The sequence below is a fragment of the Oxyura jamaicensis genome, chromosome 21 (genome assembly GCF_011077185.1).
Source record: "Oxyura jamaicensis isolate SHBP4307 breed ruddy duck chromosome 21, BPBGC_Ojam_1.0, whole genome shotgun sequence".
NCBI classification, from domain to species: domain Eukaryota; kingdom Metazoa; phylum Chordata; class Aves; order Anseriformes; family Anatidae; genus Oxyura; species Oxyura jamaicensis.
This window is the reverse complement of record NC_048913.1, coordinates 7,105,456-7,132,795: the sequence shown is the minus strand read 5'-3', so window position 1 is coordinate 7,132,795 and position 27,340 is coordinate 7,105,456. Positions and strand designations below refer to the sequence as shown.

General features: G+C 47.2%; 1 protein-coding gene across 2 annotated transcripts in view; it reads left to right on the top strand.

Moving 5' to 3' along the window:
• PAX7 (paired box 7) overlaps positions 1-25,914 on the top strand; it is a 103,081-nt gene extending 77,167 nt beyond the window's left edge. The window contains exons 9-11 of one of the 2 annotated variants that reach the window (XM_035344833.1): positions 9,648-9,713; positions 17,152-17,398; positions 21,099-25,914. In XM_035344833.1, coding sequence (XP_035200724.1) covers positions 9,648-9,713; positions 17,152-17,398; positions 21,099-21,214 — 429 coding nt within the window. In that variant the 3' untranslated portion in view covers positions 21,215-25,914. The remainder of the gene's footprint in view (positions 1-9,647; positions 9,714-17,151; positions 17,399-21,098) is intronic. The other variant, XM_035344831.1, reaches the window with a different exon arrangement.
• The last annotated feature ends 1,426 nt before the right edge of the window (positions 25,915-27,340 follow it).

Below are 27,340 nucleotides of genomic sequence, written 5' to 3'. Positions count from 1 at the left end.
GAACTGCAAGCAAAATAAAAGCCACTATCTGACAGAATCTCTCCTGGGGATCTCAGTTATTTAAAAAAAAAAAAAAAGGGAGGGAGAAAAAAAAAAAAAAAAAAAAGAAAATCATTTTTCTCTTAGCTGGTGTTTGTTAAATGTGCAGGAGCCATAGGCAAATTTTTGCTAATTTTGTGCATGCTTTTATCATACTGGTGATTCACTGGCAGCTTTATCCTCCGATAAGTGGATTAGTTGTTGAGCTAAACAAAAAGGTGTTTGACAACCAGGAAGCTCTAAAGAACATATTTGTTTTCCAAATAATGGAGCTGTGTTTGTTGCTCAGTGCAGTGTGGGGTGTTGTTGTGAATTTCATTAGCCGAAAGGAAAACCCTCAAAGCTTTTCTCCCTTACACAAGGCAGTGGTTCACTAAGAATATCTCCCTATTATCAGCGGCAGGTAATTTTTATTCATTTGCTTTGGTCTAGCAGCTTGGCCCTGGAGTGATGCTGGTTTGGTAGGAGAGCACATCACCTTTTGGCGGCGGGGCCAGGCGTGACCCAGCTTCATTTGGGGCAGCTGTCTCCAACCACAAGTTATTGCAGTTCCTCCAGCAAAGAGGAGTAATCAGCACGGGCCTGCTGGATGGTTTAGTGGCTCTGTGGCTTTATAATTAGGCCCTGATTTGTAGGGCTGGGAACTAAATTGAGGGTACAGAGACATAAATTGACCGAGTAGAAGAAAACGGGACTACAATGATGAGGTTAGCTTTATCTAAGACTTTCATCGTAATATCTTAGCATCTCATCGTCCTGGGATGTGCTTCTTCTCACAGTTCTGTGGGGAAGCTTGTTATCTCCAAGACTGAGAACAGAGGCACAGGGTTTTTTTCTTGCTTAAATTTAGATGTGTAAGACTTACCACCTGAGACTTTGGGTGTAGTCAAAGCCCCCTACTCTAGCCCAAATGGCCTGGCCTAGTAGGTCCTCTCCAGCAGTGACTGTGGGCAGAAGACACCTTGTGAGGATCAAAACCAGGGGCTCTTTCCTGGTCTCTCACTATTTTCACTTAGGGGGTTTCCTTAAAAAAAAAAAATAAAAATAAATAAATAAATAAATAAATAAAAAGGCGGTTTGTCTGTCTAGTAGTGCTCCTTGGACCTTCCTTCTACGTGCTTTTCCAGTCTTCAATCCATGCGGTTTAGCATCTGCTGCTGGGGAAGCAAGAGGTGGATTCCAGCCCACCTTCACCAGTGCCGCTGCTGGTGCGGTGGCTTTTTTTTCCCCTTGCTCAGGTCACAGCTGTCTTGCGTGATGCCCTGTGCTGAGCCGTGCCCTAGGAAGGAGCGACGGGGGTCTGTAGAAGTGCAGAATGATGTGGGCTTAGAGAAGTGTGTTTTTCATATGGGCAAAGGCTAGAGGAGCCAGCTCAGGCTCACAACTCTCTGTGGATGCTACTGATAGCAATGGGAGATGTGTCTCCTGTGGAAATGAAGCATCTTCTTGCATCCTGATGCTGAACCACATGTTCTCCTGGGCTCTTTTGAAATATAGACAACCTTGGTGATATGAAGAACATAATCCCAGTGCTTGAAAGAGATAGCTCCATCCCATCTGACATTTTTAGGAGCCCACAGAGACGGAAGGGTAGCCAGCCCCGCTGTTTTCATCCCTTCAGCTTTACTCACATGACGGCCAGACGTGAATCCAGGAAAGCTTGTTTTCCCCTTGCAAGGGGCTAAAAGCAGCGTGGTTTTTATTTTTTCCCTGACAGACGAGTGCAGCCCCTGGCTGGGAGGGCGACACGAAGAGGGAGGGAGCATGGTGCTGTAACAGGGGGGAGGGCTGCGAGCAGACCTGCGGTTGCCAGCAATTGCACTTGCAGCTCTGGCATAGATGAAATGAAGGGAGGGAGGGAAGAAAGGGGGGAAAATGGCAGTCGAAGAGTGAAAGGTCCCCAGCTGGCTGTTAGTGGCATCTGCACTCGGAGTACAGACTCCAGCTGAGAGCTATTTCACTATTTATTTACATGTAATTATTGCTATGAGGTGCAGATATTAACACTGTCAAGAGCAATTTGCCCTGACATTTTTCACTTGCTCTGTTCCCTGACGTTTTGGGTTTGGTGGGATTTTTTTTTCTCTCTCTCTCTCTCTTCATCGCACAGCTTCAGTTTTGGTAGCACAGGGACCAGGCTTTTTAATCCAGTGCCCTTCGCAACTCATTAAACTTTGAAATTTAATTTTGTCCGGAGAGGAGCTGGGGCGCGGGGAGCGCCTCCCGCCCCCTCCTCCCCATGCTCTCGCACCCGCCACCCATCTACAGCAGTTCAAGCATTTCCACTCTAAACAAACCAAATTTACCGGTTGCCGCGTTTTCAATTGGAATGCAATCTCCAGCATTAACCTTTGCTTTCGACGCTGCATTTAAAGCACAGAGAAAGGTGCCCAACCGTTTATTAGGGGGAGAGTTTGAAAGTGCATGTAAAGGGGAGCGAGAGAGAGAAAGCAAATGCAGAACAAATATTTTTTGAACCAGAGCCCAGACCAGCATCAAAATCACAACCCATTTCAGAAGGTGGGATAGGACCAGTTACTGCTTCCTACTTCTCTAAACCCCATTTTTTCCCCTTCCCTCCTCTCTCCTCCCATCTAAGGCATCTGAATTCAATAGCTTGTGACACTTTAAATTAAGACTTCCGGCCTACACTCAAGCCCTGATTTAATGAGACAGTTGTTGTATGTCATCTAATAAATACCAATTGGGCATTAGAACTTATTTGCCAGGCAGGAGCAGTGATGTGACAGGCACAACTCACCGCAGCCTGCTTTTTTCTCTGCCAATATGGTGCTTGTAATCATTTAGCATTTGTTTAATACACAATAGACCATATTCCTCCCACACAGACGTCCTCTGCCCAGTGATTTGCTCTCATGTCGTATAAACCAGAAGGAAAAAGCTAGGTGTACGCAGGAGCCTGCAGGACAGTGCTGGGCTGTGGTGGGGAGAGAGTATGTCGTGTGTAGGGAAGAAGTAAATGCTGAGTATTTCTTCAATGTCTGTGCAAGTCAAATTTTCAGAAGGGATTAGTAATTCCCATTCCTCCATTTTACCTGCAGCATCTTAGGCCTTTTTTTTGCTTCTTAGAGTTGGGCCAGGGTTGGCTCCTACTCTCTTTTGACTTGCAGGGAAATAGATTCAGGGGCATGATACCTCGCCTTCTTTCTTTTTCTTGTGAGTTTGCTTTCTTGGGCTGCCAGTAGTAAGAGCACCAGGAGATGCCGAGTCCCCAGATCTGATACACCTGCCATTTTGGGATCTGGGATCTTGTTTCTTGTGTTATGCAGGGTCTTGCACAGTGGTACATGCCCCTTGACTGCAGCAATGCCTCCGCAGCAGAAATAGCTGGCAATAGGAAGGGCTTCAGATTACGAGATGCTGTCACGTATCGGTAACAGGCTCACCCTGCAGCCGAGTGGGTAACGGATCTCCAGGGATGAGGGGACAGGTTGCTGGGACGTTTTGCAAAGAGCAGAATGGTTCCATTTCATTCAACACTCTCTAGAGAGTTTATTTTTCTTTTGTAAGCAAGGGGACAAAGCTGTTTCAATTGGATGTTTTATTTTAAATGTACTGTAGTTTCAAATTGCAGCCTTTAATTTATTTTGATCTTTCAAAATCAAAAGTTTGTATTTTCACTTGCATCCACCACCCATTCCCTTTCCATTTCCATTTATGCTATTTGAAAGTCTCTCTTTCATCTAAAACAAACGGTTGTTTATCTTTTTCATAACATTTTTTCATCACCCAACGACCCTTCATAAACCACTTACAAAGGGACCTGTAGTGTAAGGCAGAAGCTCAGTAGTATGTTTATTACCACAGGCTGCGTGTTTAAATGTGATCAGAGCCCAGAATGGAAACTCAACATTTTCTATTCTTAGCTCTTTCTCCCCATGTCTCCCTGCCTATCACCTTTCTTGGTGTCAGGGAGAGCTGATGAAGCTGTTCCCACCTTTGTAAAGCTTTCTTATATTGCCGGGGGGGTCCTGTAGCAATTAGCATCTGATGGCACCAACGTTTTGATATTCTTCTCGTTTCTCTGCTCAATTTAGTATGAAGCAAGGCTGTCTGGAATGAGGACATCAGCCTTGGGTTTGAGATGATCCTGCTCCCCCATAAACTTTGGTGTCAGTCTGAAGTTATCAGCCTTTATTGGGCTCATTTTTTCCACTTGTAAAGTGAGAGGTGGCAGCCCTGCTCTGCCTAGTGCTTGGGATAAATACGTGGGAGTTGCCTAGACCATAGGGTGCAGAGAAATGAGACACATTTCTGCTTTTCTCCTGGCCGTGACTTTGGATAGCCTGTGGTGTGTCCTGCTGCCTTCTGGGGGGGCTGAAGGGTCGCGATGCTCGGTTCTTGCTGGAGTCGCTTGGCTCGCGTCCTCTGCTCCCTCATTCAGCAAGATTCAGACTTATGGGCCTTCCCTGCATGGAGAAGGAGGTTTTGCTCCCCATATAAAGACCAGGGGATAGTTAGTGGGTTGTGGTGTTTATGACAAGTGACCGAAGTGCACCCACAAAGCTCAGGAACCAGACGGAACATACATTAATTCCAGTTTTGCTTAATCTTGCATTTTTAAAGCAATCTCACAGTGGGGCAGGCATGGGAGGAGACAGAACGTGTGGGTTTTCTGAGGGTCTAACACAGAGACAGTGATCTGAACCCAGAGCAAAGCTTAGGGCAAGCAAGACCTGCGCAATGCTCTGGGTTTGATGTCCTTCCCAGCTCCTTTCTGCTTTACCCATGGCCTCAGCCCCTCATCCTCCCACCCCGTCCCCAGGGTCCCAAACTTTCGGCCAATGCCTCGATTCCTCACTTCCAAAGGGAGGCTGGAGGGTGTGATCTGGCCCTCTGAAGGGTGCGTGTTGAACTGGGGGGAGCTGTGCCCGGAGCTGCCGAGCTCTCCAAGCTCTCCCCAAGCCGTCACAGCCAGGGACCGCTGGTGTTGTCAACGCTGCCGGGACTTAACGCATTGTGAGATATGGCAGCTTGTTTGCACGGGTGTTAACCAGCCTCTCCTGTCCCCTTCTTGTCACTGCCCAGTCCCTGCCACAGCCAATCTGCGTCCTAATCTCCATCGATTAACAAGAAACACTTTCGCCCCCTCGCCGCGCCCCCCCCCCACCGAGACAGCCACCCCCCCGCATTCCTTGACAACCAACAAACCCCCCCCCCCCCCCCCCCAGCCTCGACCCTCTCCCCCTTTACTTTCCACTAACTCAGCGCAACCAATTAGGCATCTGACACCCGTACTGGCTGACAAATTGTTTCTGTCATCTGCTTTCTGTCTTTCATTAAACGAGAGGCGGAGGGGGGAATCGAGAAGGGAGGGGGGGGCCGGGAGATGTGATCTCCCATGCTTAGCGAGGCCAGATACATTAATTACAAAACGGCCATTTGCAGCATGAAAATGCATTAATTAAATTTATGCAATCATTATCTTTAAATAGTCATATCTTTAAAATAATCAGCCCTTCCTGAGTCTTCCCTCTCCTCCGCTAAGTATCTCTAATCCCTTTTCCACCATTTATCTCTGGATCAGCAGTGGCCTGTGTGATTTAAACTTCTGCATGCAGGAGATGCCTTAAAAACTCTGCTCAAGTCGTGCCAGGGTGCGATACCTTTACTCTTCCTCTTGGCTCCAGAGGGAGGAGGACAGGCGAGGGGCACAACTTGACTCACCGCCTTGGAAGATTGGCCATTTTCAAGTCTTTCAGTCAAGATATTTTCCTAAAAGAGAGCTTGTAGCTCAGTCAGGAGCTGTGGGGTTAATGTACAAAGTTCCTTGCATTTGTACCGTAGAGCAAGGAATGTTTTGGTTTATGTACCCATTTAGTAAATGTGTTACTGTTTTCTTTTGGAAGAGGTTTAGTTTTAATGAGGTACTGACCCTTCCCTTTGGCGCAGGTATAGTTTTGCCAGCAGACAGCTACCTTTCATCAATGTATATTTCTCTTCTTAAAAGTCACTTAGTTCAAGGCAGTAAACAATGTTAATAAGAAAAGCAAGGTTTTAAAGACAGGCAGTTTACTGCTCTGGTGTTTGAGAGTGCTTCTCAGTGGCTTTGTATTATAATTGTAAAAAATACTTTGTTTTGGGGTGCTGCCAGACATAGCCACAACTGAATTGAATTGTGCTAGATAAATAAGGTGACACAGTTAATGATGCGTTAGCCCAGTGGGGTTTCTTTTATTTTTATACTTTATTGTTCCAAGGCTTCACCTGCTTGTGATGGCTAATCAAATAACCATTGCAAACTGATCAAGTTTTGTGCTGCTCCTCAGCAGACCCCAGGTGCAGAAATGCTGAAACACCCGGGGAAGAGGTAATCTCGTCCCCTGCTTAAGTAAGCACCTATAACACCACGGGAAAACTCCAGTCCAAATAGCTTTTAGAGAGCTGGAGGACTCAAGGAGGGCTACTTATCTAAGCTCAAATCCTCTAGGGCTTTCTTATCACTTCTGGTTAAAGATTTTGTTCTGCTCTTTGTGCGTCTGCATCGTTTTTAATAAATCTTACATGATTTTTTTCCCCCTATCTGTTATGCCTAGTGGGCCAATGTCCAATTAGACGGGAGCTGATGTAGTGCTGTTTGGCTCCAAACCTCATGTTGTGTTTAGCTAGTCACTCGCTCAGGATTAAGACCAGGTAGAATTTGGGGGAGGATTTGGTGGTCACCAAATCCTGCCAGATTTCTCATGTGTGAGGAGCAGAAATGAGCTCTGGCATTTCAGAAACAGAAGCAGACAGTAGCTTATCCTGCACAGCAAAGTCCCCTCGGCAGCCCAAGCATCCCCAGCCTCTTCAAGAATTGCATGATGAAAATATAAGCTACTTGGATCCAGCACAGCATGAACTTAGTATAAAGGTGATTAACTTAGTGTAAAGGTGATTATAAATAATGAATACAAAGGGCTCAGTTTTTTCTGGGCCATCCCTGAAAATGGGCATTTATGGAGAGGAACGAAAAGATTTACCATGAAAAAAAAAAAAAAAAGAAGAAAAAAAAGGTTGTTGAGCAAGAACATCATAAGTGTAAGGGCAATCCTTTATTTAAGTTACTGTTCTCAGCAAAGGTACCAACTTTCTTCTGTCTTCTCACCTTTTTATTTGCACTAATGCCTCCACACCATTGGCTCCAGACCGTGGTGGACACAGCTCCATCGTCCCACCATGCAGATCCTACAAAGGCTTGGGGCTCACGTTTGGCAAAAGCAAGCAGTTCCCTGTCTTTGAAAATCCCACACTGCTCCCTAGCAGCAGAGAGAAGTCCAAGGGGAAAGCACACAACCCTGTGTGGGGCTGCAGAAGGCATTTCCCTGGATTCGGGAGCTGTCATTTTCCTTTGGGTGAGGGAGGGCGAGGTCCTGACTTCACAAATTCATCCCTGCGCTCTTGGACAGTACTGGGGGATTGTTCATTCATTGGGGCGAGGTGAAAAGAGAAACCCTCACCTTAAAAAATGTACCAACCCTCCTCGGGAAGGCTGGGGACTGGGAGAGGAAGTGAACAAGCAGCAGAGGCGCTGGGAGTAGGAAGCACTTCTGATTTTCCTTCTCCCATTCTTCTGCCAGCTCAAGTTATTAAGTGTTTGGTGCGAGCCTAGCTAGCGCTGCACTTGCTGAACTTATCAGGGTTATTTAATCTCCCCATGACCTCTCCGTATTTACGGTGGGAACCCTGGAGGCATTGGCTTTGCTTAACTGGTGTATCTTACACTGCAGCTAAGCTGGACCTTAACTGATTACAGCCCTCGATTGATCAGAGAAAGAGGGAGGGGAAGAGAAAGAGGAGTCCTCGAGCAGATACGAAGGACTATCAGTGCACCAAGCAGTTTCGCCTGGGGCTGGGATATGCCACTCGGGGGTTTCTTTGTAGTGCAGCTCCTTTCACATTTATAGAGGCTCCCCTCCACTCTCCAAAAAGAAAGAGACTGAGAGAGAAAAGCAGACGAGGGGGGGCATGGAGCAGGCTCAAAGGATCTCAGGAAATCTTGTTTCGAAGCAGTAAGTCAGCACCCGCACTCCATTACCAGTGTCCGCAGGGGGTTGTGATAGTGAGCGAGCACAGATCAGCTTAGCTGGGAAATGGGAAAATAAATAAATAAAGCGAGGGAGAGAAATGGAGAGGGAGGAGGGGAGAAGGAGACCTTTCTGTGAATTTTGGTTTGTCTTTGTTAGTCTCTGCTGGTGTGGGGCTGCTGACGGGAGAGCCGGCTCAGTGGGGAATGACAGAAGTTTATAAAACAGTTTTAATTTGCTGGGACTTAGCTCTGCGGCGTGATCTCCCCGTCCTGCCATTGTTCACGTCAGGCAGATGCACAGCAATAGGTTTAAGGCTGATGTGGTAGGAAACCTTTGTGTGTGTTTGTTTATTTCTTGGTATTTTGAATCTCTCACCCAGACCTGAAAAATTTTCATTCCCCACCTGTCATCAGCATGTCTGAGCTTACCCAGAATGGGATTGATAGGCGCAAAATAAGACACAAGGATCCCCAACCCAACCCATTTCCAAAGCCAAACCTAAGCTGAGTCCTTCTCAAGGCTTGGAAATGTTTAGGAATTCCATTTTTCTATGGTTGTGTCTTTCTGCTTTCTCATTTGAGATGATTTTGTGAGTTCCAAAACGCCACAAGCAAGATTCATCTTCCTGCAATTAATACCCTCTGTAAAGGTGCCCAGAGATGCTCGATATCTCAACAAAGCAATTTTCCCATGGAGGCTTTCCTTTCCAGTGTATTCACTTGGCCTTCACTGGGAAACATTTTCTGGAGTAAAACAGAAAAAGGGTAGAGTTTTCTTGTGGTGGCCTTTTTTTTTTTTAATGGGGTAACTGCCTGGAAAAAAGGAAGATGGGACGGCTTAGATCACCACCCAGCACATTTGGGAAGCCCCGACTTTCTTTTGGTTATTTTTCTCTATAAAGTGTCTTAGCAATTACAATTTAATCAGGAAAAACACTTCAAGCTTAGGTAACACAAAACAAATGAAGATGTTGATGTAAAGTACTAACAGCCCATTTCAGACAAGAAATATTCAGCAGTGCCTGAAAATCAAACCCCGACAGTTGCAACATGGCACAGCACTAGTTAGCCTGCTGCCTTGAGTCTCTCCTGTTTCTGAAAGGCGTGAGTCCTGTCTTTTGATTTTGCTCATTAATGAATTTGAAACCCGTAGAACTGGCACCTCCCTTTAACTCAAACAGCTCGTGCTAGCAGAACATGTTTCCGCTCTGGTTATCCAGACTATTCGAAACTTTAGCATCTGTTTTTACAGAATTGATAGTAAAATGTGGTGCCCTATCACCAGGGATAGCAGCTGCTGTTTCTAGATCAAGTGGTTCCTATTCACAGTGATGCCTCCCCTCGTCCCTCCAAATTACACTTCTGCTGCAAAGTTCCTTACAGCCCTTACTGGATGTATAACCCCATGGTGCTTCTGGTTTCCTTATGGTATTTCCACTGCAAGAAGAGCCCGTTTCTCTTTCTAGCCCATCCCGAGTTAAGCAATTTCTCTTACCATTATAGCTAAGACCTTCCAGTTCTTTTGTATAGCTTAGAAACTTTTCTTTAGACCTTCTCCATAATTTGTACATCTCTACAGAAGCAGGGTGCCCAAAACAAGATGCAGTGCTCCAGGTGGAACCTCACCATAGCCTTGAACAATCAGGTAATAACTTCCCATCGCCTTTTTTCCTAATCCTCCCCTTGTGCAGCCTGCATTGACCTGCTTTGCTGCAGCCCACCATTGCATCCCCAGATCCATCTCATCACCAGCATCTCCCCAAGCCCTCTCCATCTTGAGTGCGTGGCAGATTGTCATCCATCAAGTGACCAGGGTCGTCTTAGGACACAAATGCTCATCTCCGTTTCACCCGCTGTGTCCTAGACTACTCCCCTATGGTGCTGAAACATCCTTCAGATGTTTTAAGTCACTGAAAGGCATTGGCGATATTTCTGGTTTTACTGTTCACTGGCAAACCGTACCACTGTTCAAGCACAGACCCGTAGTAACCGTTTCTGATCACTTTGAAGGGGTCCAGTATGGTCTGTCCCATACTTACCAGAAAGGATTCAGAAACATTGCATTCTGTTCCTGGCTCTGGTTCTGATTCACTTTGTGTGGCCTTGGGAAAGTCATTTCACTTGTCTCCACACATTTTCCACTGGAGTGGAAAAGGTTACGTAAATGAAACATCACTGCTATACAACAGCAGCCCTGGAGTCCTTCCATAGCAATCCTTTGCCATTTGTGATGAACATTTTGGGGGGTATGGCCATTTTATCTGCACCTATTCAATGCAAATACACCAACTGCAATAACATTGATTAGCATAGGAAGCAAATATTTCTGCTTCTCCTCACCTTATTAGAAACTCCAGTCAGAGAAGAACATAAGCATTCCTTTAATCAATAGCATATCTGCCTCTCAAAAACAAACAAACAAACAAACAAAACCAGAATTTGGGTTGATGGGGAATTATCTAAAGCTTGTAAGATTCTGCTAGCTCCTATTTATAACACCATTCTCCTCAGCACTAGAAATCCTCATCTGAAGCTCAGGTAACATGCTGATGGGTGGATTGTAAGTACTGGGCTAGATGAAGCCCTTTACATCAAGTGCCTTTTATAATACAATGAAATCCTACAGCAAAATAAATGTCCCATTTAAATTAATGGCTGGACTCCCACATACCTCACTGGGGCTTGGATTTCACTCCTGACATTTCAAATTCTATTTAAAAGGCATTATTGAATTTTATATTGAGTTGAAACAAAACCAGATCTTCTAGGATGTGATATTTGTTTCCATTCCTTCTGCTGTTCAGACCGGTGGGCATTGGATGGAGTCTGTCCAGAGGCTGCCCATGCTAAGCTAGTGAGGTAAAGCTGGGACAGTGGAGCACCAGCTTTCTTTAACCCACGCCAAAGTGGAAGTACAGAGTCAGTCCTTGCTCATTTATGCCAGTGTGAATCAGGATTGTGCTTGAAGTCAGCGAAGGTAAGGAAGTTTAATGTGAAGTTCACTCCTCAAGCCCCCAAAATTATTTGGAAATGCTATTAGACTGAACAAATCAGATATTTTCTAAGCACAAAAAAGTGTGAAGCACTGTCCTGCTTCTTGGCCTGACTGCAAAATCAAATTTAATGGGTACATTTACTGGATTGGCATATTGGGATACAACTCAGCTGGGTCTAGTGATTTAGAAAATATTCAAAATTAATTGCTTGGCTTTGTGAGTGCACTGTTAGTGATTGCTACATAAGTCATTTTAGTCCTACCTAGGGGCATATTTGCATATATTTATCCTCCTTTCAAGTGAAGATCTTTGGGGAAACTATTTATCTCCTCCCAACTCTTTCTTCGTCTTTCAGTAGTCTTACAGTCACCTCTTCATTTTGTTTCTATTTAATATATGTATAGAATAATCAGCTCTTCCTATTCCCACCAAGTGAAAATGAATCCACAGAGATCAAAAAGCATTAATATGAGGAAAGGTGCCTTCTGCAAGAGAGAAGGAAAAGATTAGCTGAAAAGACTGCAAAGAAAAGATGCAAAAGATTAAGCTGGGTCCCCACCAAGTAGCTAAGAACAGATGTGGAGGACAGCACATGACCTCCCCAAAGCAGGAGCTGAATCCACCATGAATGACAGAGACCAGCCTCTCACAGAGGAGCTCACAGTGCACTGGCAGCTTGCTCCACGCAGTATGAAACCAAAAGACCCGACACCTTTCCCAACACGACTATCAGGAACGTAGTCGTGCCGGGAAAGCACGAGTGTGAGTATCAGTCAGGTATTCATTCCCTGCTAACTGCTGTAAAAGCTGACACCACAGAATCTGCAACAAAGAGAGATTTCAGCCTACAAACAGATTCTTCGCCGTAGAATTTCCTAGATGTTTCTGATTAGGTTTAAATATTCAAACCAGTCGTGTTTCCAGCCTTTCCCAAAGACAGGATTTCTACCTCTTCCTAGGGAAACAGTACCACAGCCTCAGAAATACTGCCCGGTGCCAGGAGAGCCTTCCTCTGCTTTTTCCTTTTCGGTTGCCGCCCGGAATCCAGTTTGCATTCCTTTGGGACTACCCGGCAGCTTCTTTGGAGTTAACACCCTTCAGCTAGTTGCAGCTGATTATGTCTTCCCTTTATTCAGAACTTAGCCAGGCTCAGCAGTTTCTAAATGCAGCATTTTTCTAAGGCAGCCTCTGATTTTGGATGCTTTACGCTGTGTCAAATCAGGTGCACAAAACCAGAGACACGCAGCCCTGGGAGTCACTCCAGAAAATGCTGTCCACAGGCTCCTGCCCCCCAATCATTCTGGGTCTTGGATCTGATCTCCTCACATCTCTCCTCTCGTCCTCCTTGTTCATGAGAAAGTGCAGCACCACCTGAGGGCAGATGGCAGGTCTGCAGTGTCTCAGGGCCCGATGCCTGTTGGCACCTCTGCAAGCCCAGAGCAAGCCAGTGATGCAGGACAGGAGATGTGGGGACTCTGAGGGTGTGAAGCCTGTCCAACGTGGCCCGGACCATCCCTGTACATCCCACGGAGGTCTTGGCCAGAGAGGCCCTCCAGCAGCCCGGTCTGCAGGGGCAAGGTGCTGTTATCAGACCAACCTGTTATCCCCCCTTTCCCCTCCCTGACACGCGCCCACCCTTCCCTATCTGAGCAGTATCTCTCCCTATCACTTGTCTGTCCCTCGAGCCCCTCCTGCCCCCCCCAGCCTCCAAACGTAAAATCTGAAGGCCTGATTGCGCAGATTGAAGGCCCTAATTGCACTTGCCTTTCCAAAGCCACATTCGTTTATCATAAAGGGTGCACATTTCCCCTGCTACAGTTTCCACGGCCAGAGGCCCTGAGGGCCAGCTCAGAAATGGAGGGAATTAATTACATTTTTTTAACTCTTTTAAAGTATGGGAGAGAGTGATGAAACGTCCCGGGGGGGGTGGAATGGGGGGGGACAGGGGGGAAGCTGCAGAGATGAGGGTGGGGAGGGCAGCAGCAGCAGGAGGCAAGGGGGGGGGGAGGTTTCTTTCATCCATGAGGGTCTTTGTTCATTAACCTTGGTCTCCCCAACACATCGAGACCCGTACCCTCTCTCCCCCATGACAAATGACCTCCGGAAAGGGTAGGAACAAGGCCGAAGGCTCCTAGCACTGTGGCTGTTATTGACTTAGCCTAAAGTGCAAGCCCACGCCAAGCCTGTGACTGATTTGGGACAGCAGCAAAGGGAAAGGAGATGGGGAAAGGGAGAGAGACAACCGATGAGAGGGAGGGGAAAGGGAAGGCTGTCAGTCACTGTGATGGACAGGTAGCAGATTTCCCTCCAGATAAAACCTTACAGATGTGAAGTGGGTATTGATTTTTAGTTAGTGATGATAATGCACCAAGAAGTAATAAATTATAAGAAAGCAAGGTCAAAAAGAAAAGGTAAAAGGACTTTGCATTCTTGAGGAGGGTATTTCTCCAGATGCCCCAGACTTTCCTAAGTTCAAAAGTTGCCTGGAAAATGAGTTTATCCAGCTGAAACAAGAAGTCAGATAATGCTGGCCTGCCGAGGCTGAAGGGCTCATGTAGGGTTATCCATGCTGGGCGGTTGCAGAGCAAAGGGGGAGTAGAAATCTGTGGTTTGCTCTTGTTATTTCTGACACCTTCATGTCCTGGGGTGGGGAAGATCAGATGCTGTCCTTGTGCAAACAGAGTCGGGGGGAGGGGGGGGTGGCTGGCAGTCCCAGATTGCTCACAGTATGCCTGGAAAAGGCAGATGTTTCCCACGGTCAGCCTTGTTGAGGAGGGAACGGGCTCTTTGGGGCTCCTGGCTCCGCTGAGCCCTGCAGCCTGTATCAGAGCTGGTCTGCAGTACACAGCCACCCTACCCCTGCGGGAGCATCCAGCAGGGACGTGCATCTCACAGTCACCCTCCAGCATCCCGCCTCTCTGACCTCTGCTCGCTTACATATCCGTTCAGCACCCTGGCATCATCATGGTGAAATATCAGCATCCTTCTGTCACACAATGCATTTCCAGAGGGTAATAAAGACCATCTTTTTATGAAAGGGGTCTTAGAACGGGGTGAATTGTCCTTTAGAAGTGTCAGTCTCTCTGTAGAGGGATTCTGGAGGATTAGAAGAGACTAGAAACTTAACTTCACGTGGCTAAGGGCAGTTGAGTTGAGTCCTAGCTTAAGTGACTTGCACAAGCCCTTGCGAGTCAGTAGCAGAGCCAGGATTAGAAATCAGTCCTGATTCTGACTGACTAAAGCCAATTACTGTCTTTAGTGGGATTTGTGCAAGTGTCTTCTCCAGTCTCGGCTCCTCTCACTTTGAAGAGTGTGAATCTGGGTTTCATTTACCAACATTGCTTTACAACCCCCTTTCTTTTTAAAAGGGCCTTAGCGGAAGTGTTAATATGACTTTTTGCTTGCTTTAAGACCTTTATATTTTTCCAGAGTAATATAAAGCAGCTGACTCTTTTGGGGAGATGGCCAAGACGGAGAGCACCAGAACACCCTCCAGTCTCTGAGGGGTTCCAGTTGCCCGTTGTTTCCTAGTGCATGATTTCTTCCTGCACCTGCAGAGGTTTGCTGTGCATGCATCAAATCTGCAGTCCAGCAGCCCTGCCAGACCTGATGCTCATGGAGTGAGCATCAAAATGGCCCTACTTAGTGCTGCCCAAGCTGGAGCTTGCCCAAAATAACTCATAATTCCTGCGTCTGTGTATTAGCACATGCAAGAAGGATGTTTATTGTTTTAAACATCTGGTTCTGCCTGCAAGTGAAATTCAATGATGTTTTGTGGCTGCCACATTCAAGAGTGTCCTGGATATCCATCGGGGCAAGGCGGTGCAGGGTGTGACACCAACAGCCCAGGCAGGTCTGGTGCTAGGAGGTATGTCTGCAGCCAGCAGCACTGAGGGGCAGAGAGGGAGGATTCGTAGCTGAGACAGATCAAAGTTCATGGCCCAGCTTTAGTGGAAGGTTACAAACAACTTAGCAGCTGGAAAACTACACTCAGGCTACACTCCCATGATTTCCCTGCTGCATAAGCCTTGAGGCAGAGAGGTTTGTGTTACATCCATCCTGACAGCCCTGTTCTCATATTAATCCACTCAGTATTGCATATTTAAATGCAATTTCCTTTCTTCATCCCCCTGTATGTCAGTCTTTGTGCTGTCATGAGGCAGGGAGTTCCACAGGCACATTTTGTGAACGGTTGTGACTAAACAAATTAATCTAGAAACCACGAGGCTTCATTGGTGTGATTAAGAAGCTGTGCCTGGAGGGCTGGAGGTAATTTAGGCTCTGCTGGAGCACAGTTCTTGAAACTGCTAAGCTGGTTTTAACTTTTGGGGACCAGTAGGAAACTCTAAGCTCAGTGCAGGCTGCAAAACCTGAAGGAAAGGGTATGTGAACCTTCTCCGAGCTCCACGCTGCCGACACTGTGCTTTTTGTTCAAAGCTGCATCTCTGCAGCTAACGGCAGGCAAACCCAGTGGTCAGAGTTAGACTGATTTTCCAGGCGTTTCAACTCCCCCCTCCCCAGTACCTCCCTGCCACCTCCTGCTCCACGGGGGTCCAGCCACCCCTGCTTCCAAATCCCCCTCCCAGACAAATGCCTGGGAAGGGTCTCAAGCCAGCCGAGTCGGGAGGTGGCATCACATCAAGGCAAAGCAACATGGCAGGACTCCGGAGCCCTTCCGGGGGGGGAGGAGAAGCTTTAGAAAGCAAAGGCCAGCGCCGAGCCTAAGCCTCTGCTCCAGCAGGAAGGTGAGGGAGGAGGGGATGGGGAAGGTGTCGGGGTGAGGAGGAAGGGGAGACGCCGCTCTATACAACCCCTCTTGTGTCCTTCCAGAGAATGTATCCTGCGCACAATAGCTCACCAGGCCGCTGGTGGGGGATAAAGGGCTCATTTTACCACTTGCCAGGCTCCAAATATTTCCAATTTGCCACTTTAATTGATGCCAATAAGGTTATGCTAAATTCGGAGATTTTCAGCCGCTCGGCATCTGAGCGCCGGCCTGGCCCCCCGAGGTGACAGGCTGTCCCCTCTCCCCCCACCTCTCCCCAGCACAAATGGAGCAAGGCACGCCTGCGGCGGCCGGCAGAGATCAACGAGAGGCATCGGGAGTTCCCTTCCTTCCCCTCGCCGCAGCCCCGCTCCTGCAAACTCTTTACACTCTTAACTTGGCAGCCCGAGGGTCATTTTGCTGATTGCAGAAGGCAATTGCATTAAAGTGCTGGCGGGATCAGGGCACTGGTGTGAAGGCCTGTAGGCAGCAGCTTACCCCAAACTCACCCGCAGGAACAAATCTGGCATTTTTGTGGGGGAAAGGAAAAAAAAAAAAAAAAAAAAAAAAAAAAGGAAGAAAAAAAAAGTTCATCTGTTTCAGGTCTCAAAGCAGGAAGATAGCTTGTGTGCAAATTTAATTACATTTTAAAACCAAGCACTATACTGAAATGAGCTGAACTGGGACTTGTTATCCTTTAATGCACAGACTTTTGAGGGTAAAGAGAGCTTTGACATTTCAGTCCCTACTGCAGAATCTGCATCCAAACCAGGAAGGGTTTGTGTCTGGTTCAGTTAGGGACCTTCACAAGCCATTCACAAGCCATTCAGGCTTCCAAAGACAGCGGCTGTCTTCAGAGTCCCTTTTTCAAAATGCAGATCATGGCTTGATATCTCGTGGGTCCCCTCTTCTGCGAGGGCTGTGCACAGGAAGGGAGGATGTGCTAGCTCACGGCAGCGTGTGTTGAGCAGGTTTCTCCCTGTTTTATTCCTTTCTCTAGCGTTCATTCTGAACAGCACAGCTAATGTTGTTCAGAGGGCAGCAAAAAAAGACCAAAGACTGAGTGTGCCACGAAGGAACCTCTCCATTACCCGTTAGGAAGGCCTTTCATAAAAAGCGTTAAGGGGAGCCAAATGTGGGGTCTGTCTTAGGTGAAGGCAGGCCTTCATTTTCCATCTGAGTTAAACCTATATTGATACAGCATATCCTACTGATAGAGCACCAGTATGCATTGACAGACTCTCCCTGGTAGGCATGAAGGCAGCTGCACATGCACCCTTTCTCCTCTGGATGACGGCATGTTGTCTCCTGTGTTTCTCCAGGTGATGAGCATCCTGAGCAACCCCAGTGGGGTTCCTCCACAGCCCCAGGCTGACTTCTCCATCTCTCCCCTCCACGGTGGCTTGGACACTACCAACTCCATCTCTGCCAGCTGCAGCCAGCGGAGTGACTCCATCAAGTCCGTGGACAGCCTCCCAACTTCGCAGTCTTACTGTCCTCCCACCTACAGCACTACCAGTTACAGTGTGGACCCAGTGGCTGGCTACCAATATGGACAGTATGGACAAAGTAAGTGTGCTGAACGTATTCCTAATTCCTCTGTGTAGGGAACGGGAGAGGAGAGGGAGCGGATCTGTGAAGGTATGGCTGTTGTTTTGGAAGGGATTGCATGGAAATCTGTCCATCTAGAGAGAAAAAAGGAACCTAGTCAACAGATAGATGGAGCTTGCTCCACATAGATTGCTCCCAGAACCCTTACAGTCCAATTCAAAAGTCCTAATTAAAATATTTTAGGTAAAACATTTCTATTAGTAAAGAAGAACAGGAATTCCCAGATCTCTTCCCTTCCCCATTTCCAGCTCTGGCTTCTCCAAAAGCCCTACAATGTTCACCCTGCTCAGCCAAAGGAAAGCTGGGGTTTTAATGCCATCCCTTAGTGATACAGAGCCATGTATGTTGCTTTCTCCCCTGCCCTCCGTAATGTAAGGGCTGGGTCCACACTCAGAGTTTTTGCTACAAAAACCATTCAGCCAGTGCCTGTCAGTTGGGCTGTGGTTCTTCTAAGAATGAAGTGAGGCTGGAAATGTAATCCTGAACCCAAAGCTCAGACCTGGAAGGCAGTGAGACCCTTGGAGGGTCTGTTTCTCCTCCAGAAAGCCTGGCAAAGGGCTCACCTGCCAGTGTTAAACTAATAATAAGTGTGGTGTTGTGAGAGAGTGATCCGCGGAGGGTTAAAGGTGCATCCTCTTCCTCCTGGAGCACTCCTGCTTGCCCATAGCTTGTCCTCAGTGACCTTTCTTTCCATTTGGCTGTGGCTTTTTATTCCCCTCTCCGTCACAGCCCTTTAATGTCTTTAACTTCTACAGCTAAATGAGAACCGGCTGTGGCGGCAGACGGGATCAATAGTAGCTTCCCCCCACCCCTCCTTTTTTTGTTTTTCGGGAGTTTGATCTGTGACCCCTTGACCTTCCCCTCGCTTCTGAATGTGAGGCTGGACACACGTGCTATTGATAAAAATCTTAAACAAATTCCAATACCATGTATTTCCAATAAAGATTCCCTTAGGCAAGACGTTAGTCACACCCATGTGTGTAAAAAATAAAATAAGGAGGACGATCTACTTTTTCTGAGAGAGAACAACCAGCAAAGGAGAGGGAAAGAGAAAGAAGGGTTTGTCTTGGTTGCTGCAGGAATTTTACTTGGGCCTCTCCTTGTGCTCATGAAGAGCTACTCACCCAGCCCTATTTATGCTGTTTAATTTGCCTCCCTTTCCTGCTTTCTGTCACACAGCTCCCTCTTTTCAATTTAGAAGTCCAGTATAGAGCCCACTGGGCTCGGTTTGGAGCAGGAGTATTTTCCTGTTAATAATCACAGGAGTCCAGGCTGCTAACAACAAATCTTGCGTGGTCAACGCAATTAGTCCAGATGTGTCCCATGCCCACAGACCTGCAGGTAGCTAGTCACGAAGGCTTCATGCTCAGGCGAGGAAGGTAGGTGAGAAACCACCACGCGCTCTCCAGAATGCTGCTGCTCTGCCGTGCGGGGAGCTGGAGTCGCACCCAGCATGACAGCAAGTTTTACACATAAAGCTGCTAACAAGTTGCATGGCAGCTGCAGCACAAACCAGCTGTAACTGTTCTAACGTGGGATCTACGTTAAGCAGCAAATTCTCCATGTGTGCATGTATGCCTGTAGGTATTTATATGTGCAGGTAAATTCAGGCAGTATATGTCTGCTTCACTACAAACATTTCTTATAATGAGCTCCATTTATAATAATCTCTATTTAAGGAAACAGTCTTCATTGCTAATTAGTCCTGCTAGAGCAGGCACTTACATGAGGTTGACCTTGATATAGCTATTTTTTTTCTTGTCTTTCTCGGTGCATCTTGAATTTAGAAGATACTTCTAACTCCTTCCAGGTTTAATTCTTCATTGCTTCTCTTTGAATGCTGATCAGTGTGAGGTGACTTCCATAAAGGCATTATTTATTGATGCTCAGTTCAAACTATGTATTTCTTCATTCTGTGATGTGGCAAAAAAATGTCAAAACCCTTTTTGACTTGCCCTGTATTAAACCAACAAAACATAACTTTGACTTCTGGTGTGGGATGCCCTGATGCCTTTTAACCCATCCCACAGGAATACAGGAACAAAAAGCAGTACTGAGAGTTGAAAGTGGGTGTGTTTTTTTGTTTGTTTGTTTTGTTTGTTTGTTTTCTTTCTTTTATTTTCAGGAGGATAGGGTTGCCATCAAATTTCCATTTTGCTGGGTACAGCCAAGAGCAGTATGAACAGCTCCAGCCGTTCACCTTGCTCTCCCTCCTTTCCCAAGTATGCATTCGAATTCACCCAGAGCACAGGCACCAGCAAGAACAGAGGCACAACCACACACACATGCCTGAGGAGTGAATTCCCTCTTTACATACAGCTTCTCAAAGCTATTATTTAATGTTGTGACCTGAAATATCAGGGGACCAAACTGATAAGGTCTGGACAAGAGCCATAGCTTGGGGTCTTTCCCAGACTCTAACCCTAGGTATCTCCCTGAAGCTGGAGGCACCATAACACAACTTTGTAGAGACCAGTGCTTGAGACAAGCTACTCCAGGATCCCAGTCCATGGGGAACACCAGCCAGCATGCCATCCCCAAGTGCTCAGCTCGGATCTGAAAGGACCCTGCTACCAGTAGAAGCTGTGCTTCCATATAATCTACCCTGAGATGAGCCTGCTTGCTTCCAGCCTGTGCTATCCCAGCCGGTGAGGAGCAGAGATGCCAGATTAATGTGGTCCTTGTGGTTCCCAAAGGCCGGAGCTGTGTTAATGATGCCGGTGCTGGAACGCAGAAGCGTGAAAGGAATTCTAATAGATATGACAACTCTAATAAGAATTTGTGTCTAGAAGGGACCTCCTCTGGGGCAGGCATCTGACAAGACGTTGATGGCTGAAATTTGTTTACTCATTGGCACTGATTGTACATCTCCTGCCAGCTCCTTATTAATCTAATTTGAGACATTAAAGCTAGTGAAAGGGAGAGACTTTGACTGAAGCTCAGCTAATGAGCAATGTCACCATCCTGCCCTGCTCCTCGTCCCCCTCAGACCACGGGGCAGGCAGGCGAGCTGGGATGCAGGCTCCCGCGCTGCCTCAGGAGCTGCGGCTGCATTTCGCACCAAGACAAAGCAGTTTCCTGTAGGAAGGAGGGGTGAAGGCAGGCGGCAGAGCTCACAGAGATGAGTCAGCATGCAGTGGATGAGTCAGATTCAAGCCCCATCCAGGCTGGGGAGGTCCCACCGAAACCTTTGCAGCCATTTACACTGGCATCGCTGCGTGCCGGGCTTGCATTTGCAGGGAGCATGGGGAGGTGAAGTTGGAGGTCTGATCCTGCTGGCTTTCTGCTCAGGCTCATCTTCAGGCAGCTCCTCTGGAAACACCATTTTCCATAGTAGAAGTAGAATTTTAGCTCTTTTCAGTAGGTGCATGGAGAGATTTGAGGGACTGCAGCATCACACATGAAGTGGACTCTGCACTCCACAGCAGTGCTTAACCCTGTCAGTTTTTCCTAGCAGGACTGTTTTCACTCTTTCCTAGGAGTATAACAGGGCCCTTGTGCCTGGGACAACTGCTGAAATAGGCCTCTCTTCTAAGAGTCAGTCTGCAAGGTCTATTGGTTACACATCCTTTGATGTCAGATGCTTCGTTTCCACAAAAAGCTAATCCTCATGTTGTGCTGTTTTCTCGCCCTCCTTCCCCTCCTTCCCCCACTTCAGCTGCTGTTGATTATTTGGCCAAGAACGTGAGCCTGTCTACACAGCGTAGGATGAAGCTGGGAGAACATTCAGCTGTTCTGGGTCTTCTACCAGTAGAGACAGGCCAAGCTTACTGAAGAGTCCGACTGTGCCAACAACCCACTCCAGCAACTTGGTACCACTGGAGAAAACACCACCAGCCTTCCAGAGATCTGCCTGTACCCGGACCCTGCTCCTTCCCAATTCCCTTCCACCTCGCACCAAACTGAGCTGTGAAGGAGACAGAAACGATGGGGAGGGGTCTCCAAGTATCCAGCTCCTCCCAGAGCACTCAGAGGCAAGCCTGGCCTCAATGACCTGACTTCTGTGGCCAGAGACAATGGGTTGGGTACATTTATTAACCCTGAGTTCATGCCCTCCCTCTAACCTACCTGGCCATGGCATTTTGCCCACACTTAAGGACTTCCCATTGATCTAGGTAGCTGGCATAGTCAAAGCCAAATTGATCTTTTTTTTTTTTTTTCTTTGTAAAAAAAAGAGAAATGTTTCATTTTGTTTCCTTTTCTTTCCATTGGTGTAAATTTGGTGAATGTTGTATACGAAGGAATAACCAAGCTGATCGTTAAGGATGATATAATTAGGGACCACAGAAGACCTATGGACCAAATATAAGAACTTGTTTAAAAACAAAAACAAACAAACAAACATACATAATCCTAAATTAAAGAGACAGCAGATTTCCCCACCCCACTCTACCCTTCTGTTCTCACTGATGGCTTCCCAAAGCAGGGCCAAGGCAGGCCAGATTGCTGCTAAGCAGGGGCAGGAGGTAAATCTGTCCAGCCTGGGACCTTTGGAAAATGTAAATGTAAATTGCTGCATGAGGACTGGAGATGATGGGCACAGGCACAAGCAACATTTACATTTCCTCTTAGGGACCAAGTTAGACCTGATTATCACTGAAAATACACGGGCTTCAGACAGCAGCAGCAGATGTGACAGCAAACTCTGGCCTTGTATGCGCAGAGGAAGGACATTGGATACAGCTGAGTATGTTGGAGCTTTTGCCCATCCAGTCGAGAAGGATGAGGACTGTCATGGCCCTTCTTTCACTCAGTGGGAGAGAAGTTTTCCATGAGAGCAAAGACAGGAGAGGGAAGAGTCAAAGATGTTTGTTAGCTGCCTGCTTGGAGGGGTCAGTGTGCAAAACTGTGTTCTGCAAGGAAAGGGCCACCTGAAAGAAAATGGTGCTTCTTCTGAAGGTGCTGTCCTGCAGCTGCCTGTCCCTGGGGGATGGATGTTGGTGTGGAGTCAGAGGGGAGATGGCCTGAAGAGTCTTTAACAGCATCTAGGAAGGAAACGTGCTCTCTGCCGACATCATTGCACCTGCTTGTACTGCAGAAGAAAGTACTGTTTACCTTACCGATGGCATTTTGTATCCTCCAGATACCAGGAAAAAAATCTTGCCCTTGTCCATCCTCCCTGCTCTTCCCTCATCCCTCTCACTGTGAGTCCTGTTCTGTACGATGTGATCTCTCAGCTCCTTCTCTCTGCTTTTCATTTTGGTGCTGGAGACTCTCCCTCTCTAAGCTAGATCTTGTTTTCTGGATTCATCGCCCCATTTTTCTGTAGAAGCCAGTGCTCTTGCTTTTGTATCAGCTCACAGTTCTGCTCATCACACTGCTCAGATAGAAGAAGCTAATAATAAGAAGTTATTGCTAAGTCACAGACCACATGGAGTTTTAAATACTTTCCCTTCTGCATGTGGTAATGATCCTTAAGCAGATCTCTAATATATATAGGCTTTTTTTCCCCTCACCTCCCTGTGTTGAGAGGGCTTGCTTCAAGAACACCCTGAAATTTGACCTGGAGACAATGAGGAAAGCTGCCCCTGAGACAACCATCTTGAGGCACAGAATCTGTGCCAGCCAGTGGCTGATTTGTAAAGTCCCGTGGCAACAGACAGTACACAGAGTCATCCAGTCTGCTTACTATTTTATACGTCTACTTAGGAAACATCCTAAAGGATAACAAATATCTGCTTCTGCCCACCAGAGATAACGGGGGACCACACGGTCGGATGAGTTCTGGTCTAGCATATGTTCCTAGGGCCAGGTTGTTAAAGGAGACACTTCTGCCATGCCCTATTCTGTTACTGCTGTTTCTTCCATTCTTTCCAAATAATCCGATCTTGTTTTTGCAGCTGAAACAACATTTTTTCTGGGGAAGTGTCCCCTGCCTTGCCCCAACATCATTTATCATGAACGACCAAGGCGCTTTCTTTTGAGCCATGTGGGCAAGTACCTGTTGGGACCAAAGCAGAGTTTTGTTTCTTATGCTGCTCAGCATCCTATCAGATCCACATGTGGCTTTGATCAGCTCTGCTGTGCGGGTGTGACAGAGCCTGCTCTACATGCCTGGAAGTGTGCTAATACCCCAGCTTGGCCATTCTGCCTCACGCTCACCTGCACGTGGCTGTGCAGGGGCTGAGAGGGTGACAACTGCAGGCTGCATTACTGTCATTCACGCTGCAGGGACCCTGGTTCAGCCTCTCCTTGTCCGGCTGTATCATGCAGAAAGCTCCCCTCTAGTTGCAAGAGACTTCCCCTGGGTCACAGAGCTTTGGAGCACTTGAAGCTTGCGTTCTTCGCTTCCTTTCTCAGGCTAATACATTGCAGCTACAGCTGGATGAGCAGGTAAGGCCAGAGGCACCGATTTCCTTGAGGTGACTGAAGAGCCAAAATGCACGGACCAGTCACATTACCTCAAGCATCTCCCTGCTTTGTGCCAGTTTGGAATCTTGGAAAGCAACAAAAGATGCTGTTCTATGTTCTTAATGCTTTAGAGATGATCTAAGGGAGAAATCCCTTTTGAAACCCAATCCTGGCTTAAATGCCATTCCCAACAACCATCACCTTCTGTGACTGTCACAGCTGAACTGGGGGATTGAGGGTGAGAGCAAGGGTGTCTGTGGCGGACACCAGCCTAGGGATTAATGCCTGAAACCCCTGTTGGAATTTGCTCCTGTGTGTCAGCATCCTTCTGAGCTGACGGCTAAAGCAACAGAGCACATGATTTTCTTGCGTACCACCAATAACATTTAAGAGGCCAAATGCTGATCCTCGCTGGTCTCGGAGTACCTTCAAGTCTACAGCCCCATGCATCTCCTTGCCACCAGGAAGCGGCGTCTGCAGACAGTGACTGTTGGCCCTGTACCTGCCCCAGACGTTTGTAATCCCTTCTTGTACCCCTGGTACTTTACACTGAAATTTCTGACCAAATGCATTCCTAGCTGCCTGCTAAACTGGAAGGAAAGCTTCAGTTTGTGATGAGAATTGCTTGTCCGCAACTGCCACTAGCAAAAACCTGTCGGCTCTCCTCTCCCCTCCCCTGTTTTCCAGTTGTGCATACCCATGCACATAGCCCACCTCCCAAGCATCCTCGAAGAGCGGACAGTCAGTCCTAGCAGCAACGTGTGTTCTTCAGCAGGACTTCAGAGCTCAGAGCCGAGTACAGGACCCTGCAAGTAAAATGTCTTAAAAAGAGGGAGCACTGCAGAAACCTGCTTGCCACTTAGCTTCACCAGAAAGTCCACGAACACCCGGGCACTGCTGTAAATAGAGTTCTTAGAGGAATATGAAAAACGCCCCATGCTAGTGCAAATAGCTGTTCTCTGACCTTTCCCTTGTGGTCGCACTTTGTACATTAGTTGGAAATTTGGTCATGTGCTGTATGTTTATAGAAAGTTGACATTTTTTTATACTAAAACCACAGTGAGTACCGTGCTAGTTAAAAAAAATAAAATTAAAAAAAAAAAAGGGGGGGGGGTGGGGAGGGCAAAACGTAGAAATTTGCCTATCGTGTGTTTTCAAAATACATTCCAGAATCTTTGGGGTGGGATGGGTTTGATTTGGGGATTTTTTTTGGTTTCTTTGTTTTGTTTTAAGGTACATTCATGTATGAAAGTCAAAGCATTTTTTGTTTTGTTTTGTTTTGTTTTATGGACTGCCAACCTCAGTTCTGCTGAAAGAGACACACTCAGGGGGTAGGGTGGGACAGAACAGAGGGAGGTGCCGTAAAGGCGAAACAAAACCGAGCATGGAAGAGCAGCAATCGACAACAGGCAAGCAAGCGATGGACAGCGGGACCCTGAAGAATGTGCAGCCGTGGTCGCTCGAAGCAGACCAGGCAGGGACCGAGCAGCCACTCACCCACTGGTGACTCTGAGGGTGCCTGGGGATCCCAAACCAGTCACGCACCTCGCACAGACAAGCCACCAAGCGACGTGACGCACTCCAGAGCCGTTCTCTCAGGTCGACATTTCTTCCGTGCCTGCAGATGAGAACTGACAGCCTCGGGGGAATGCAGAACCGCCAAGGGGGTTTCTTGTACCTCCCCGCACCCCTCCTTCACCTCTCAACACCATCCTGAGACCACAGAACGGACGTTTCCTCACTGTGTCCAGTAACTCAGCAGATTGGCTCCTGTTGCTCAGAGACTTTGTGTATTTAATGCTTCTAACCCGTCATCCCTAACACCTCCATATACCCACCTGGGGAATATCTACATAGCACTATAGGACATTCCTTATTCCTAGTAACTGCGAATATGTTGCTTCTGTGTTTGACTCATAGCCATTTTGCTCCATGTGTAAGCCTGCGTGTGAGTATGTGTGCGTGTGTGCCTGCGTGCGTGCGTGTGTATATATATAATCGCACCATAATTTATTCAGCTATATGGAGTAGTATAGTAGAAAGAGAAACTGGTATTTGCTTTAACTACCTGCTGCCTGTAGGTGTCTCTCTGTAACTCAGGCATAACTGTTATACATTAAAAAGAAAAAAAAAAAAAAAATTAAAAGTGTCTTCAGGTGGCTTGTTTGCTTAGCTCACTCTGCAGCATGCCAGGAACAAGGAGAAAAGGTGGTAAAGCAAAAATAAGTACCCCCACACAAACTACAGATTTTTTTGATAAAAAAGGCAAAATTATGGGCTTCATTCCTTAATGAAAATGCAGAAAAAATACACCAATAAATGAAACATTTAATCTCACTGTGACTTTTCACAAGGGAAGGACAATTGCCTGGCCTATTCTGAAGGCAACCATTTCTTTATGCATTCATTTTCAGCAAGTGATGGCAGGGGCAGAGGCAGGCAGGCAGTGCGGGCTGGGTTGGGACCAGGCCATGTTAACTCCAGCTCTGCAGGCACCTGGCTTTCGTTAGAGGGCAAAGCACAGCATCAACAAGCGGAAAAATATTTTGAAACTCTATGGAGCAATACATGGCTTGGGGCTTCAGCAATTGGTAATAAAGCATTTCGCCTTTAAACAAAGCCCTGAATTCAAAAGCAATTTCCATCTGAAGATGTTTTGGCTCTCTGTAAAATAAGTTGGTCCTCATCCAAGTGGTACTGGACCAATATCTGCACACAGAAACCAGGGTAATTAGGTGCTGACTTTTTTTTTTTTTTCTCCCTTTCTTTCTTTCTTTTTTTCTGGTTGCTTTTCAGCAGAGGGATCAATCCACAAAGGGGCAGTGGGAGCTGACTGCCTTCCCCAGCCCAGCTGAGATCAGTGCTAGGTAACATACTAAATGCGTGCTGGGATGCTGCTCATGCATTTGTCTCTTGTGAGCTAAAGAAGCAGCAATCTGCCCAGCTGGAGTCTTGCACCAGCACAAGGAGAATCAGTGGAGGAACAGGGGCCGTTGTGTTTGCAAACACTGCCAGCAGCACCATCCTTCACCTTGCGCACACCACCAGATGCAGCTGGCTTCAGAGTCAGTCCCTTAGCATGCACTTGCTGAGATCCTGCTCCCCTTGGTGCTGTCTTTGAGGAAACACTGAGCCTGGAGCCCTGGATTTGGGCAGAGACCTTCACTGAAGTTGTGCGGTGTCCCCTGCCTTCCCAGGGGACTCTGAAGCTGTTCTTCGCACACAGCAAAGCTCCCTCTGTGTTGGGTGGGCTGCAAACCCTGGCCACTGCCTTCCTTCCCATCAAACATGCAAGGGGGGGGCAGGTTGGGGACACCCCAGCCTGGGGCCAACCACCCCAGGAGGTGGCTTTGTGGTGGGCTTGGTTTGCAGCAGGGCAGTGGGCTGGGGGCTGCGGTGGGCTCTGCCAAGCTCTGGGGGCATGAATGGGGAAAAAGCTCACGCATGATGCCAAAGGTGCTGTGCTGTCAGAAAAGCTCTTTTTTTTTGTGATGACACGAGAAATGAAAAAGCCACCTTTGTGAAAGAACCATACTAAATTTCAACAGC